At 58.6% G+C, this 12,831-nt stretch overlaps 1 protein-coding gene across 1 annotated transcript; it reads right to left on the minus strand.

Moving 5' to 3' along the window:
• On the minus strand, window positions 1–11,715 carry CBLC (Cbl proto-oncogene C). The gene is made up of 12 exons (XM_015539523.2): window positions 11,343–11,715; window positions 9,346–9,492; window positions 8,567–8,723; window positions 8,209–8,330; window positions 7,935–8,072; window positions 5,991–6,078; window positions 5,192–5,323; window positions 3,421–3,582; window positions 3,049–3,108; window positions 377–492; window positions 182–255; window positions 1–73 (listed from the first exon to the last, which is right to left on the minus strand). Exons 1-11 carry the CDS (start codon window positions 11,693–11,695, stop codon window positions 246–248), a joined length of 1,485 nt encoding a protein of 494 aa, XP_015395009.2. The 5' UTR covers window positions 11,696–11,715; the 3' UTR covers window positions 1–73; window positions 182–245.
• Between the last annotated feature and the right edge of the window lie 1,116 nt (window positions 11,716–12,831).

Genomic DNA, 12,831 nt, shown 5'->3' on the forward strand with positions numbered 1-12,831 from the left:
CCAGGCTTGGCAGTTTATTATTCACAAACCCCTTGCAGCCCCTGGGGCTCCCTTTAGCAGCACGTGTGGTGCCCTGCAAGGCAGAAAGAGAGGTGGGTCAGATACTATCCCAGTCAGGTTGGGGGACAGGGCAGGGCCAGGCCGAGGGAACCTGGCCAGCGCTGGGGTGGGGTCGACTCACCGGCCCCCATGCCTGGGCAGCGATCACGGGCCCCACGGGGGCAGCCAGAGGGGTGACTTTTCCTTCAGGAGTTTCTGCAGTGGAGTTTGAAGAGGGGCTATTGATTTTCTGGAACCAGTGTTTTTCCCTTCTGCCCCCCCATCCCATCTTCCTTCAGACCTGGGAGCCCTGGATCCCAGCTGCCTCTCTACTCACCCTGTGGCTCCCTCCCTGGCCTGAGGGTTGGAGGTGATTTCCCATGGGGCTAAGGCCACAGTCTTAATTCTTGGCAAGGATAGAGGGCCCTGAAGTCTGGGGAGGGCCAGAGGTACCTGGAGGGGAGGAGATTAAGAAGTGTCACAGCTGAGCTGCAGCGAACGGTCATTTCATAGGCCCAGATGGTGGTAACACATGGGTGGCTGGGGCCAGGAGGAGGGAGGGACAGCACAACAGTCTCGTCCTTGTCCATGCTGTTTTTTTCCCTAGCACCTCTGGCTCGAGTAGGAAGTTCTGTTTGTCCGTCTGTCCGTCCGTCCATTCATCCATCCATCCATCCATCCATCCATCCTCCCTCCCTCCCTCCATCCTTTCCACTCACCCGTCCATCCATCCATCCATCCATCCATCCATCTCACAAGCATTCCCAGAGCGTCTACAGTGTAGGGCCAGGCACCTTCTAGGCTCTGAAGAGACAGCCATGAACCAGGCAGACAAAATCTCTGTCCTCATGCCGCTGATAAATTTACCGAGCAAAAGACTTACCATGAGTAATCAATGCATGAACAAGGAACTATCCACAGAGTATTAAGTGACCTTCAGGGAACTGGAATAGGCCTGGGGAGAGTGGGGGGCGACTGGGGAAGACCTCTTAGAAGGAGGGCGATGGAACACAAGGCTGAGTGTGACAAGGATGTAAGCAGAGGTCCTGTGGTGGGTGGGGGGCTTATGGCCTGTTAGGACAGCAGTAGTCCCCTGTTGCTGAAAAGGAATTGGGGGGGATGGTAGGAGGTCAGAGAGGTGGAGACGGGTCAGGTCTCCGGGCCCTGTGAGCTGTGGAGGGTATGTTGGCTTTTTCTTGGAGCCCTGGGGGAATTAGTGGGGACTTCTGAGAGGTCAGGGAGGGGTATGATCCAGGTTACGTAACCCAGGCTTGCTGACTTCATCGGGACCTGTGGGACCCACGCCGGGCTGATTGCCATTCTCCACGTGGAGACAGCGAGGACGGGAGAGGTCCCCAGTGGCCAGCAAGGGGCCAGGTCCTGCCGAATGACGATCTTGCTGCCTAGGGGTGGGTTTCTCAGATGGAGAACAGCACACGCAAACCGTACCCACATAGACACTGGCCTTTGCCATGATGCCCATTTCACAGACAAGGGAAGAGAGGCCCACAGGAGTGTTGGACGGAGCCACAGAGTCTCGAGCCGCGGGCCTGGGATCCATTCCTGACCCTGTCATTTTGAGCCGATGGCCTCCACATCTCCGAGGCTCGGTGTCCCGTGCTTTACGGCAGGGATCACAACAGTCCCCACCTCACGGGGCTGTCATGACCGTCAAAATTAATACACGAAACACAGGGCAGGGTGCCCAACAATTCAGACACACGTTAACACGTTAACTATGCTCATTACGGCCGTCACTTTGCTGGGAGGCAGGACCCCCCGGGGGCCATCCCTCTTACAGCATGTTTTGAAGAACCAAGGGGGTAGGAGTTGACTGGAATTTGAATCAGGCAGGGTTTGGGGAGAAGAGGAGAGGGCACGCCAGGCGGAGGGCACAGCCCGGGCCAAGGTGTGCCCACGTGGCCGGAGGCGCCCCCCTCCCCCACCCCCCAGCCTGCCGTCCTGGCCGCGTCCCCCCTCATTGTCCTCTGGGAGCCAGCTGAGTGCCTCCTAATGTTTCCATTTGCCTTGGGCTGCAGGTCTGGATCTGTTTTTAGCTTCCCTGGCTGGTGTCACCGCCACCCCCCTTCCTGCTGGCTCACTTGTTTGCTGCGGTCGAAATAATGTTCCCGGACTTCCTGAGCTGTTTGTTTGAAGACGCCTCTGTATTGATTGAATCTTATGTGTACTCAGCCTAACACAGATGGGCCCCTCCCCAGCAGGCCAGGGTCTCGGAAAATCCTGGGGTAGGAAGTAGGGGGTGGGGAGGAGCAAGAAGGCTGGGGCTTGCTTCCAAGATCAGCAGATAATGGTAGGGTTTTCTAAGCACCACGCCCACCCCCCCATCCCCCCACCCCCCGCCCTGCCCCCAACACCAGGTTCTCTTGTATCAGCCTGTGAAATTTTGACAGGTACAGTCACCTCCCTGAGCTTTTTCTCCTCTGGAAAATGAGGAGGGGAGCATTTCTTTCATTTTTTGTTTACTTCACAGGGAAGGCTCTGTTCCCTGGATTCCTTGAAAGCCTATTTACTGAGCACCTACTATGTGCCAGGCACTGTTCTAGACTCTGGAGATCCAACGGAGAAGACAAAGTCCTAACCTTCGGGAGGGTGGCGGCAACCGGCTCACGGTGACAGAAAATTATATGCTTCTGCCAGGTGGTGGAAAGAACTATGAAAATCAGCAGTGGGTGGGGGTGCTATTTTCAATAAAATGGGGGTGATCGGGGAAGGCCGCCCTGGGGAGGAGATGAGAGAGAGCAAGCCTGGGGGACAGGAGACCCGGGCAGAGGGGACAGCTGGTGCAAAGGCCCTGGGATGAGACACGCCTGGGATGCTGGAAGGAGAGCCAGAAAGCTGGCGAGGGGTGGCATAAGGAAGTGAACAAGAGGGCACAGAGGTGGTGGGTGCCAGATCGCCCAGCACCTGGTCGGTGGGTGCCGAGGGGGAGCGCAGGACCTGGTGCCCCTGAGGGACCCCGGAGCTGAACCAGACCAGCGCCTGACTCACCATTTTCAGCCGGCCTTTAGCTGGGGACACATTCAGCCGAGGGGGGGCTGAGGAAGCCACCTGGGAGTGATGGAGGGTGGGGAGGGGACTGTAAGTTGCCGTTTTCTTCCTACCTATGTGTCCTTCTGCTTAGAGTCCCAGAATTCGGGCACTCTTCCAGGCTTTGGAGATACAAGAGAGAATAAGGCAAGGGCCTAACGCTCAGGGGAGTTTCATCTGGAGAAAGCCAGAGCCCCAGACCCTTGGGAAAGCAAAAGTCCAGGCCCCTAGGACCCGACTCCTGTCACTAGCCCCCTCCTCCCTCAGACCCAGGATCCAGGCTGCTGACCCTTCCTCCCTCAGACCCAGAGGGCCCTGCCTGGCCCTGCTTACCTGCCCCAGCTCCTCCTCCCCATCTTCCTGGTCACTGCTGGACCTCAGGTACTCGGCAGCGGCCGTGGCTTCCTCTGGCTTCCCTTGAAATTGATGGATACTCACGGCCTCTTGGCCCTTGATCTCACCGCGGCAGAAGGGGCACGTCTGGCTTTCAAAGTGCTGGGGGTGGGATGGGAAGGGATATAGGGTCAGGGTCTCCCTGTCCCTAGGGCCACAAGGGCCCTCTTGTCCCTTAGGACCACAAGGGACTTCCTCCCCACCAGAGGGATGTGCTGAGGACAGATGGAGGGAAACAGAGGGAGAGGAGTCAGGCAGAGAGGGGCTGGGAAGTGCAGGACTGACGGGAAGGGGGGCGGGAGCCAAATGGGGTCCGGAGGGGCACAGAAGCAGATAGCCCAGGGGAGCCGGGTGTTGTTGGGGTCTCAGCTGTCCACGGTGATGATGCTGTTGCCTAGGAATGCCTGAGCACTGGCCTGGGCCCATGTTAATCGTGGGGAGCCCCACAGACATCCGCCCCCCTACCACCGCTGCGGCCAGCCTTGTTGTGGTTCCACCGGCCCCTGTGGGTCTTAGGATCATAGGACCCACCTCATCAACAACCACCCGTGAGCTCTGAAGACCAAGATCGATTACCCATAGGTCCTGGGGGGTACATGGCCTGCCTGGGGCCACACGGTGAGGTCCCAGGTAGAGACGGAGGGAAGACACACGCACCAGGGGGGCTCTGCCTTTATTAGGGGCTGAGTGGGGGGGGGCGGTGCCTTGGAATTCATGGGCTCATTCTCTATTGGTGAATTTAAGGCATTGGGGTGTGGGAAGGGAAAAGCAGGGTCACTTAAGGGGTCAGCTGGCTAGGTTTTCCCGGGTTGTCTTTCTTTCTTTCTTAAAAAAAATTTTTTTCCCCAATGTTTATTTATTTATTTTGAGAGAGAGACAGACACCCAGAGCATGAGCCGGGGAGGGGCAGAGGGAGCGGGAGACACAGAATCCGAAGCAGGCTCCAGGCTCTGAGCTGTCAGTACGGAGCCCGACGCGGGGCTCGAACTCACGAACCGCGAGATCGAGATCGTGACCTGAGCCGAAGTTGGAGGCTTAACCAACTGAGCTACCCAGGCGCCCTTTCCTCCCACCCCCACTCTGGGTTTTCTTAAAGGGGAACTTCATGTGGGGTGGCCTGTTTCCTTATTCGGGTCATTTTGCTAGGACCTGCATCCTCCAGCCCTACAGTGGGGCAATGTGTTTTCAAGAATGTCCTTGAGACGCATGCCTCAGCCATCACAAGCTTGCAAACACTTCCATTACAATCACAAAGCTTCCCGTCAGGCACCTACCATACACAGGGGCCACTGCCCTCTTTCCCCAAGGGCTTGGATCCTCACCATGGCTCTTGGGAGGTGACTACTATCAGCCCGGTTCTCCCGAGGAAGAGGCTGAGGCTCAGAGAGGTGAAGCCACTGGCCCCAGGTCACCCAGCCAGGGAACAAGGAGCCCTTTCCGCTAATAAGGAAGCCAGAGAACGAAAAGCGGAGGCGAGAGATGTAGGGTAAGACGGAGACAGAGACACAGAGGCAGACACGTGGGCTCCTGTTCACTGCTCCCAAGTGACCCTGAGCCAATCTCTGCCTCTCCCCGGGCCTCAGTTTCTCCATCTGATCCATGAGGCGTGATCCCTCATGCTAGGGACTTCTAGCATGAAGGTGGAAGCTGGGGGGGGGGGGCGGTGGGGGGGGGGGGAGACTGGGCGGGAAGGCAGGGCGGTCGGACCCACCTGCCAGGTAGCCAGGCAGCTGCCACAGAGCAGGTGTCCACATGGCTTGATTTTCACGTCCTTGTCCCTCTCGGTACAGATCTTGCAGAGCTCAAACGTGGAGTCCATGGCCCAGTACAGCTTCAGCTGCTCCTAGGAGGCCGGAAGATGGGGAGGATGGAGAGGGGTGGTGTTAGCCATGGGGATCCAAGTCAGGCCACAGGACGAAAGTCCCGAACGTCTGTGCCAGCCCCGAACCCTCCTAAGTCCAAGGCCGTGTATCCGGCGGCCTCCTACCTGTACCTGCCTATGAGACTTGTTCCCTGGGGTGGTCTCTATGCAGGGTTGCCAGACTGAGCAGCTAAAAATACAGGATGTCCTGTTATGTTTGATTTTTAGGTAAACAATGAACCTATTTTGGGGTTTAAGTATATCCCAAGGGTTCTGTGGGATATACTTATACCAAAAGATTTCCTTTGTCGTTTCTCCCTCGCCCGTGGGGTGGCTGTGAAGACTACACTGATACAGGGTCAAGTGCATTAGCCATTCTGACAACCTCAGCAGTATCATTTCCTGGTTTAGTCCCCACAAAACTCCCCGGGGAAGGGGCAGGACGAGCTGTCTTTTCCAGAGAAGGAACAGAGGCCCAGAGAGGTCAAGTGATTTACCCCCAGGTCATGTGGCCACCGCACCAGCACGGAAACCCACAGCCTCTGGGATTCTAGGCCTGAGTCTCTAGGGAGAGAACTCCTGCGTTAAGGCCCTCGGGGGGCACAGTACACAGGGACAGGGACAGGGACAGGACAGGCCTGGGCCTCACCTCCGACACATGGATGCGCTGATGGGGTTCCATCTGGCAGAGTTCAGTCAGGTCTGGGTTGTGGTTCTTCCCATCTGGGTAGAGGAAGCTGGGCGAAGGAAAGACGGGGGTACCGAGGGCCGTCTGATACTCCTCACCCCAGACATGGGCCCAGAGCCCCCCGGATGAGCATCGCTCCCAAACCCATCGTTGGCCTGGGGATCTTTTCCCTCCCCTCTCCTCAAATTGGGACTTTCCAGGGCAAGCTGTGACTCCTCAGGCCCCGGGGCAGGGCCGTGTCCCCTCAGATTCCCCAAAAAGGGCACACGAGACCTTGGTGGCTGAAGCTCTGGAAACACAAACTCAGATCAACAAGAACCAGGAAACTGATTACATCCTAGGCTTTGACCTCCCAGAGTACCCCGCCCCCGTCCCTGTCCTCGAGTGTTTGGGCTCAAGCAGAAGACATCTTTGGGGCGCCTGGATGGCTCAGTTGGTTAAAGCATTCGACTCTTGATTTCAGCTCAGGTCATGATCCCAGGGTCATGGGTGCCTAAGTACAAGCCTGGGATGTGCTGTATAGAGAACATACGGGTGTCAGATGAGCCTCATTGAGACACAAGCTCACTGTGAAAGTATCAGCTATATATATATTAAAACATGGTTTTTTTTTTAATTTTTTTTTTTTAACGTTTATTCATTTTTTGAGACAGAGAGAGACAGAGCATGAATGGGGGAGGGTCAGAGAGAGGGAGACACAGAATCTGAAACAGGCTCCAGGCTCTGAGCTGTCAGCACGGAGCCCGATGCGGGGCTCGAACTCACGGACCGCGAGATCATGACCTGAGCCGAAGTCGGCCGCTTAACCGACTGAGCCACCCAGGCACCCCTAAAACATGTTTTTAAATGTTCATTTATTTTTGAGAGAGAGAAAGGGGGGGGGGCGAGCAGGGGAGGGGAAGAGAGAGAAGGAGACACAGAATCCGAAGCAGGCTCGGGGCACGGAGCTGTGAGAACAGAGCCCGACACGGGGCTGAAACTCACGAACTGTGAGATCACGACCCGAGCCGAAGTCGGACGCTTAACGGACTGAGCCACCCAGGCGCCCCTCAACTGTATATTTAACAAGGTGTCTTCAGACAGAGACACACAAAAAGGTTACTATTGGTTACCAATCAGGTAGCAATTGGTTGACAAAAAAGTGACCAGATGGGGCGCCCTGCTGGCTCGGCAGGTACAGCATGTGAAGATCTCTGGGTCATGAGTTCAAGCCCCACGTTGAGTGTGGAGCCTACTTAAAATTAAAAAAAAGAAATGTGACCAGAATCTTGCAGGAAACCGAGCCGGTGTTTCCCCTACGAGCAACGGCTCAGTATTCAATAATCTAGTGTTTACAGCGACTTTATAGAACAGAACTACCATCAATGAGAACGGACTGCATATCTATCTCAGATCATATCATATCAACAGGACTAATAAGATAGCTCTGGCCAAAGGCTCAGGATGAGACTCGGGAACCTCACCTGCCTTTTTTCTCCTCCTCTCCTACCCAAGGCAGCTTCTGATCGAGGGGCTGTGGGGCAGCCAAGGTTACAGTTTGAAAACGCCCGGTCTAGCTGCTTGCCCAGTGTTCTTTCTGCTTTAACCGTCTAGATTCTAGAATGGGATATGGATGTCTAGAAGCGAAAGCTGTTCAGCAAAATTCCAATAGGCCAGTGAAGCCAATTCCCCACACGCTTCTCAGAGCTGCCTGGAGCCCACGTAGCAGCTTTCTCTGAACTGGAAAGGGCGCCCCTTCCTCTGGACCCTCGTCTGCCACCTACCGGAACACCATGGTATTGCAAATTTATAACGTGGGCCGTGTGAATTGCGCGCCCTACGAGCGATCTGGGGCCGCGTGCAACGTGCACCGCCTTTCCAAGTGCATTCTGCCGACACCCTCCACCTGCCAGGACGGCGACTCACAAGCCTTCCTTTTGTCCGTCCAGGAGTGTCTGGAACAGGGGCTTGTTGAGAGAAATGGTCTGCAGGATGCTGCCGTCTGAGTTCACGAATCCAATGGCCCATTGTCCCAGGTGAGTGCAGCTGGGCCGGAAGATGTAGCTGGCGGGAGAGGTTGGTAAGGGGGTGAGGGTGCGATCGCCGCTGCCCCATCTGGGAATTCCCATCCCCTCATTCCGCTGGGGATCCGGGTGTCTAAGTCCTTGTCCTTTATAACCTAGCTTCCTGGCCCTTTTACCTGCCTGGCTTGTCTCTGCAGGCCTGCAGACGCGCTTGAACCTCATCGTATGTGAGGAAGGCCACGTAGCCCGGGTGGTTGACCGCCAGGAGCTGCCAGTTCTTGAGGAGTGTCGGCCAAGGCTGGAGCGGGGCAGCGCTGGGGTCACGGAGGGGCCGAGCAAGGCACACCTAGTGCCTCCCGGGGTCTCGGAACCCAGCCACGTTGCTTACATCCGTCGTGGGCCTCGGGCATCTCGTACACAGAAGACCCCAGACGCTCCCTTCCCCGGGACCCCAGGAGTCTGAGATCCCGGCCCCCTCTTCCCTCAGACCCATGTTCCCAACCTCTCCTTCCCCCAGCCCTGGCCTTCCCTGACCTGGAAGAGCCTGGTAAAGATGTCAAACTCGAAGATGGACACGTGGCCGCTGCAAGTGAGGTTGATGGTGGAGCGCAAGGCCAGGCCCGTGGAGCCTGATTCCACCGGGTGGCAGGTGCACAAGATGGACTCAAACTCAGTCCAGGTCAGGACACAACTGGAAGGGGGGGGGGGCGGCACACAGCTGAGGCCTCCAGGAACCTAGCACCGGAGGGCCTCTAGGGAGGAGGGGCTGGGGGCCTGACTCCTGGGTCTGAGGGAGGAGGGGCCGGGGGCAGGACATCTGGGTCTGAGGGAGGAGGGGCCGGGGGCAGGACATCTGGGTCTGAGGGAGGAGGGGCCGGGGGCAGGACATCTGGGTCTGAGGGAGGAGGGGCCGGGGGCAGGACATCTGGGTCTGAGGGAGGAGGGGCCGGGGGCAGGACATCTGGGTCTGAGGGAGGAGGGGCCGGGGGCAGGACATCTGGGTCTGAGGGAGGAGGGGCCGGGGGCAGGACTCCTGGGTCTGAGGGAGGAGGGACGGGGGCAGGACATCTGGGTCTGAGGGAGGAGGGGGCTGGGGGCTGGATTCCTGGGTCTGAGGGAGGAGGGGCTGGGGGCAGGACTCCTGGGTCTGAGGGAGGAGGGACGGGGGTGGGGGCACAGAGCAGGCAGGTGGACTCCTGGATGTGAGGGAGGAGGGGCTGGGGGGGCGGGGCTGCCTGGACTCCTGGGTCCCCGGGCAGGGACAGGATGAGGCTCCAGGAACTTCGGGGCCCCGGGGACAGGTGCTCACTCACCGGGCGCCGCAGTGCCCCCTCCAGAAGCTGTGGGCTGGGGCCTTGGCGAGCTGGTACGTGTGTCCACAGTACTTTCCGCCGGGGAAGAGCGCGCTCAGTTCCGCATGCATGTAGCGGAAGATGAGGGCCAGCTTGGCCAGCTGTCGCCTGCAAGGATGGGCTCTGAGGGCCTGGGCTGGACCTCGGGGCTCGCGCTGGCACCTGTGCCTGCTGTGGGGGACTCTACCCACAGGGACCAGGCCCCCCAGGCTCTGGCAGGGTGGAGTCCATCCCGAGACAGCCTATCACAGTCCTGACGCCTCCCCTCTGCGAGCCTCGGTTTCCTCCTCTGGGAAGGAAAGGGAGGCGCTGCCCACCAGCCCAGCCAGCCCCCAAGCCTCCACCTGCAGCCCCACCGGGGCTGCAGGAGAAGCCCGGCCTCATCCGGCCTTGAACCAGCTCTGCGGGATTCCTGACATCTGTTGTAGCCCACCAGTGCTGAGGGCTTTGACCGTGGTCTTGGAGCAGGTTGTGCTTGGGGGCCTTCTTGTTTTTAGCAGCACAGAGCGGGGGGCCCCCCGTGTTTCCTTCTGCCAGCTGCCTCCCCGGGGTACTGGTCAGGACGTGGGGAGCAGCAAAGGGGAGCTCTGACACTCAGCTGTGTCATTTTGGGGAGGTTCCTTTTTCTCCCCCCTTAAGTCTCAGTTTCCTCAACTGTGAAATGGGCATGAGTGCGGGATAAGTACAGCCCCTGTCTTAAGAGGGAAGCTAAGAGGATTCTTCCATATCTCATGTGTCAATGCCCAGCGACACCTGGCATGCAGTTGGCACTCAGTACGTGTTAATTATTATTAGTTTGTATTATTTTATTTTATTTATTTTTTTAATATATGAAATTTATCGTCAAATTGGTTTCCATACAGAGTTTGTATTATTTTAAATGTATATTTAATTTTGAGAAAGGGAGAGCATGAGCAGTGCGGGGGGGGGGGGGAGCGGAGAGAGCGGGGGACAGAGGATCCGAAGCGGGCCTTGAACTCAAGAACCACGAGATCATGACCTGGGCTGAAGTTGGATGTTTAACCGACTGAGCCACCCAGGCGCCCCCAGGCGTGAATGTCTTAAGAGCCAATTCTGCATGCCAGAATAATTGTAACTGTGCCTTGGCATTTTCATTTGAAACACAGATAATGTTGTTATGAAGGGCATTCTTTTGATCACTTCCTTATAACAGTTTGGGTATTATAGTGACCTTTAAAAAATGATGGGTAGGTAAGTAGTGTGGCCTACACATTTCATTTCAGGATGAATCTAAGGAGACATTACGAAGTTTTTACCGGACATGGTTGAGAGCTTCCTGGTCCACACCTTGTTTTGTTCTGGGCTCTAGACCCCAAGCCTCGGCTACTCCTGTCACTCAAGAGCCCCTTCCCCAGAGTTTAGAGGAGGAGGCTACAGACAAGCCCTAGGTCCTGAGCTAGCTATTCTCAGGAACCAAGATGGGGGGGGGGGGGGGGCAGAAGGGCGCGGCTGTGTGTCCCCCTAGGCAAAGGAGGTGATGGGGATGTCAGTCCACCCCCTCCTCCTGCAAGAAGCTCCCTGGGGTCCCCGCATTCTCAGGATGTGCGTCTAGGCCTCTGGGAGAGTCGGGCAATTTGAAGAGGGCTGCTGGGTGGCCAGGAAAGAGGGGACATGGGGGGGTGGGGTTAAAGGCATAGGTGCCCAAAGAAAGAAAAACCTGGCTGGCTCAGTTTTCCAGGTTCCCCCAGGGAAGGGGGTTCTGACCTGGACTTCTGGGTCTGAGGGAGAAGGGACTGGGGGCTCTGGACCTCTGGGTCTGAGGGAGGAGGGGGCTGGGGGCTAGATTCCTGGGTCTGAGGGAGGAGGGGCTGGGGCAGGAATCCTGGGTCTAAGGGAGGAGGAGCTGGGCGTCTGGACCCCTGGGTCTGAAGGAGGCCGGCGCTGGGGGCCCGGACTCGCGACCCCACCTTTTTCCTGGGGCAGGAGCCGCGGCTCACCTGAGTCCGGAGCCCTCCCGGAAGAGCTCGTCATTGGCACTCCTCCGACCCTGGGGTGCCAGCAGTGCCGCCACCTGCCTGCTCTTGGCCTCCAGGTTGTTAAGGTAGACGACGAGGAAGTCCCGCGCACCGCCGGGACCCTCGGGGCCGCCTCGGTCGGCCGCCCGCCGGGCGTGGGCCACCTCGCGCAGCAGCTGCGCGGTGCGGGGCAGCAGGTCCCGCATCGAGGGGGGACTGGAGGCAAGCCGGGGGTCCCCGAAGTGCTCTTCCAGGCGTTCCAGCAGCCTCACCGCCCGGCCGAGCGCGCGGGCCTCTTCCCGCTGCCGCCCCCAGGGGGCTGCCACCGCGGCCATGGGTCCCAGGGCGTCCTGGGAGGTAGGCGTGCGGCTGGGAGAGGTGCGGCCGGGCCCAGCCCAGGGTGGGGGCGGGGCCGGGCGCCAAAGGTGAGGGGGCGGGCCCAGCCCAGGGTGGGGGCGGGGCCGGGCGCCAAAGGTGAGGGGGCGGGCCCAGCCCAGGGTGGGGGCGGGGCCGGGCGCCAAAGGTGAGGGGGCGGGCCCTGGAGAACCGGGGAGGGGACCGCAGGTACCGGTGTCTCCCAAGGGGGCGGAGCCTGGGGGATCTGGCCCCTGGGTTCCGAGAGATGGGGTTCCAAGTCTGCTCCCCCCGGGGCGCCTGGGTGGCTTGGTCGGTTGGGCCTCCGACTTCGGTTCGGGTCATGATCTCACGGCTCGTGGGTTCGAGCCCCGAGTCGGGCCCTGTGCGGACAGCTCGGAGCCTGGAGCCTGCTTCGGATTCTGTGTCTCCCTGTCTGTCTGCTCCTCCCCTGCTCTCTCTCTCTCTTACACACACAGACACACTCTCTCTCTCTCTCTCAAAAATAGATAAACATTAGAAAACAAAAAAAGAAAGTCTGCTCCCCTAAAGAGACCTGGATGGGGTGGCTTTGGGGGGCGGAGACGAGAAGAGACTCTTCCATGGGCAGGAAGTGCAGGTACGATGCCTGGGCCCCTTCTGGGACCGGCTGGAGGCTGAAGTCTCCAGGTTGCATTGGAGGAAGGGTTCAGGGAGACCCGAGACTTTTGTGGGGGGTGGGGGTAGGGCTGGGGGCTTAGTTATCCAAACTCTGCAGGGAGGTGAGTCCGGGAGGGAGCCCTCCTGAGTCTCTTGGACCCAGGTTTGGATCTTTGGCTGTGGCATAGGATTAAGAGCACTGAACTTTCTGGGAGGAAAGGTCAGGGAGATAGTTCGATGCCTTTGTCCCCGACAGGGAAAGCGTACATTACCAGGTCCCTTGGTCCCCTGCGAGCAGGGGCTGGGTGCCTGAGGGAGCAGGAATTGGGCAACATCATTCCTGCGGCCCCACGTGAGGGGCCAGCGGGAAATCAGGCTAGAGTTGAGACACCCAGACTTGCAGAGGAGGTAGGCCGCTGGGTCCTCCAGGGGATCAGGTGGGAGGGTGGGGTTCAAGGGTGCGGGGATCCAGGTGCGT

This window comes from Panthera tigris, chromosome E2 (assembly GCF_018350195.1).
Source record: "Panthera tigris isolate Pti1 chromosome E2, P.tigris_Pti1_mat1.1, whole genome shotgun sequence".
NCBI classification, from domain to species: domain Eukaryota; kingdom Metazoa; phylum Chordata; class Mammalia; order Carnivora; family Felidae; genus Panthera; species Panthera tigris.

Excerpts from the sequence above, each read along its gene's own strand:
- CBLC (XM_015539523.2), bottom strand. The coding sequence starts at position 11,695 with ATGGCCGCGGTGGCAGCCCCCTGGGGGCGGCAGCGGGAAGAGGCCCGC. Across the intron at positions 6,079-7,934 it reads GACGGACAAAAGGAAGGCTT|CTTCCTCTACCCAGATGGGA; the intron begins GTGAGTCGCCGT and ends TCCTTCGCCCAG. Across the intron at positions 5,324-5,990 it reads AGCGCATCCATGTGTCGGAG|GAGCAGCTGAAGCTGTACTG; the intron begins GTGAGGCCCAGG and ends CCGGCCTCCTAG.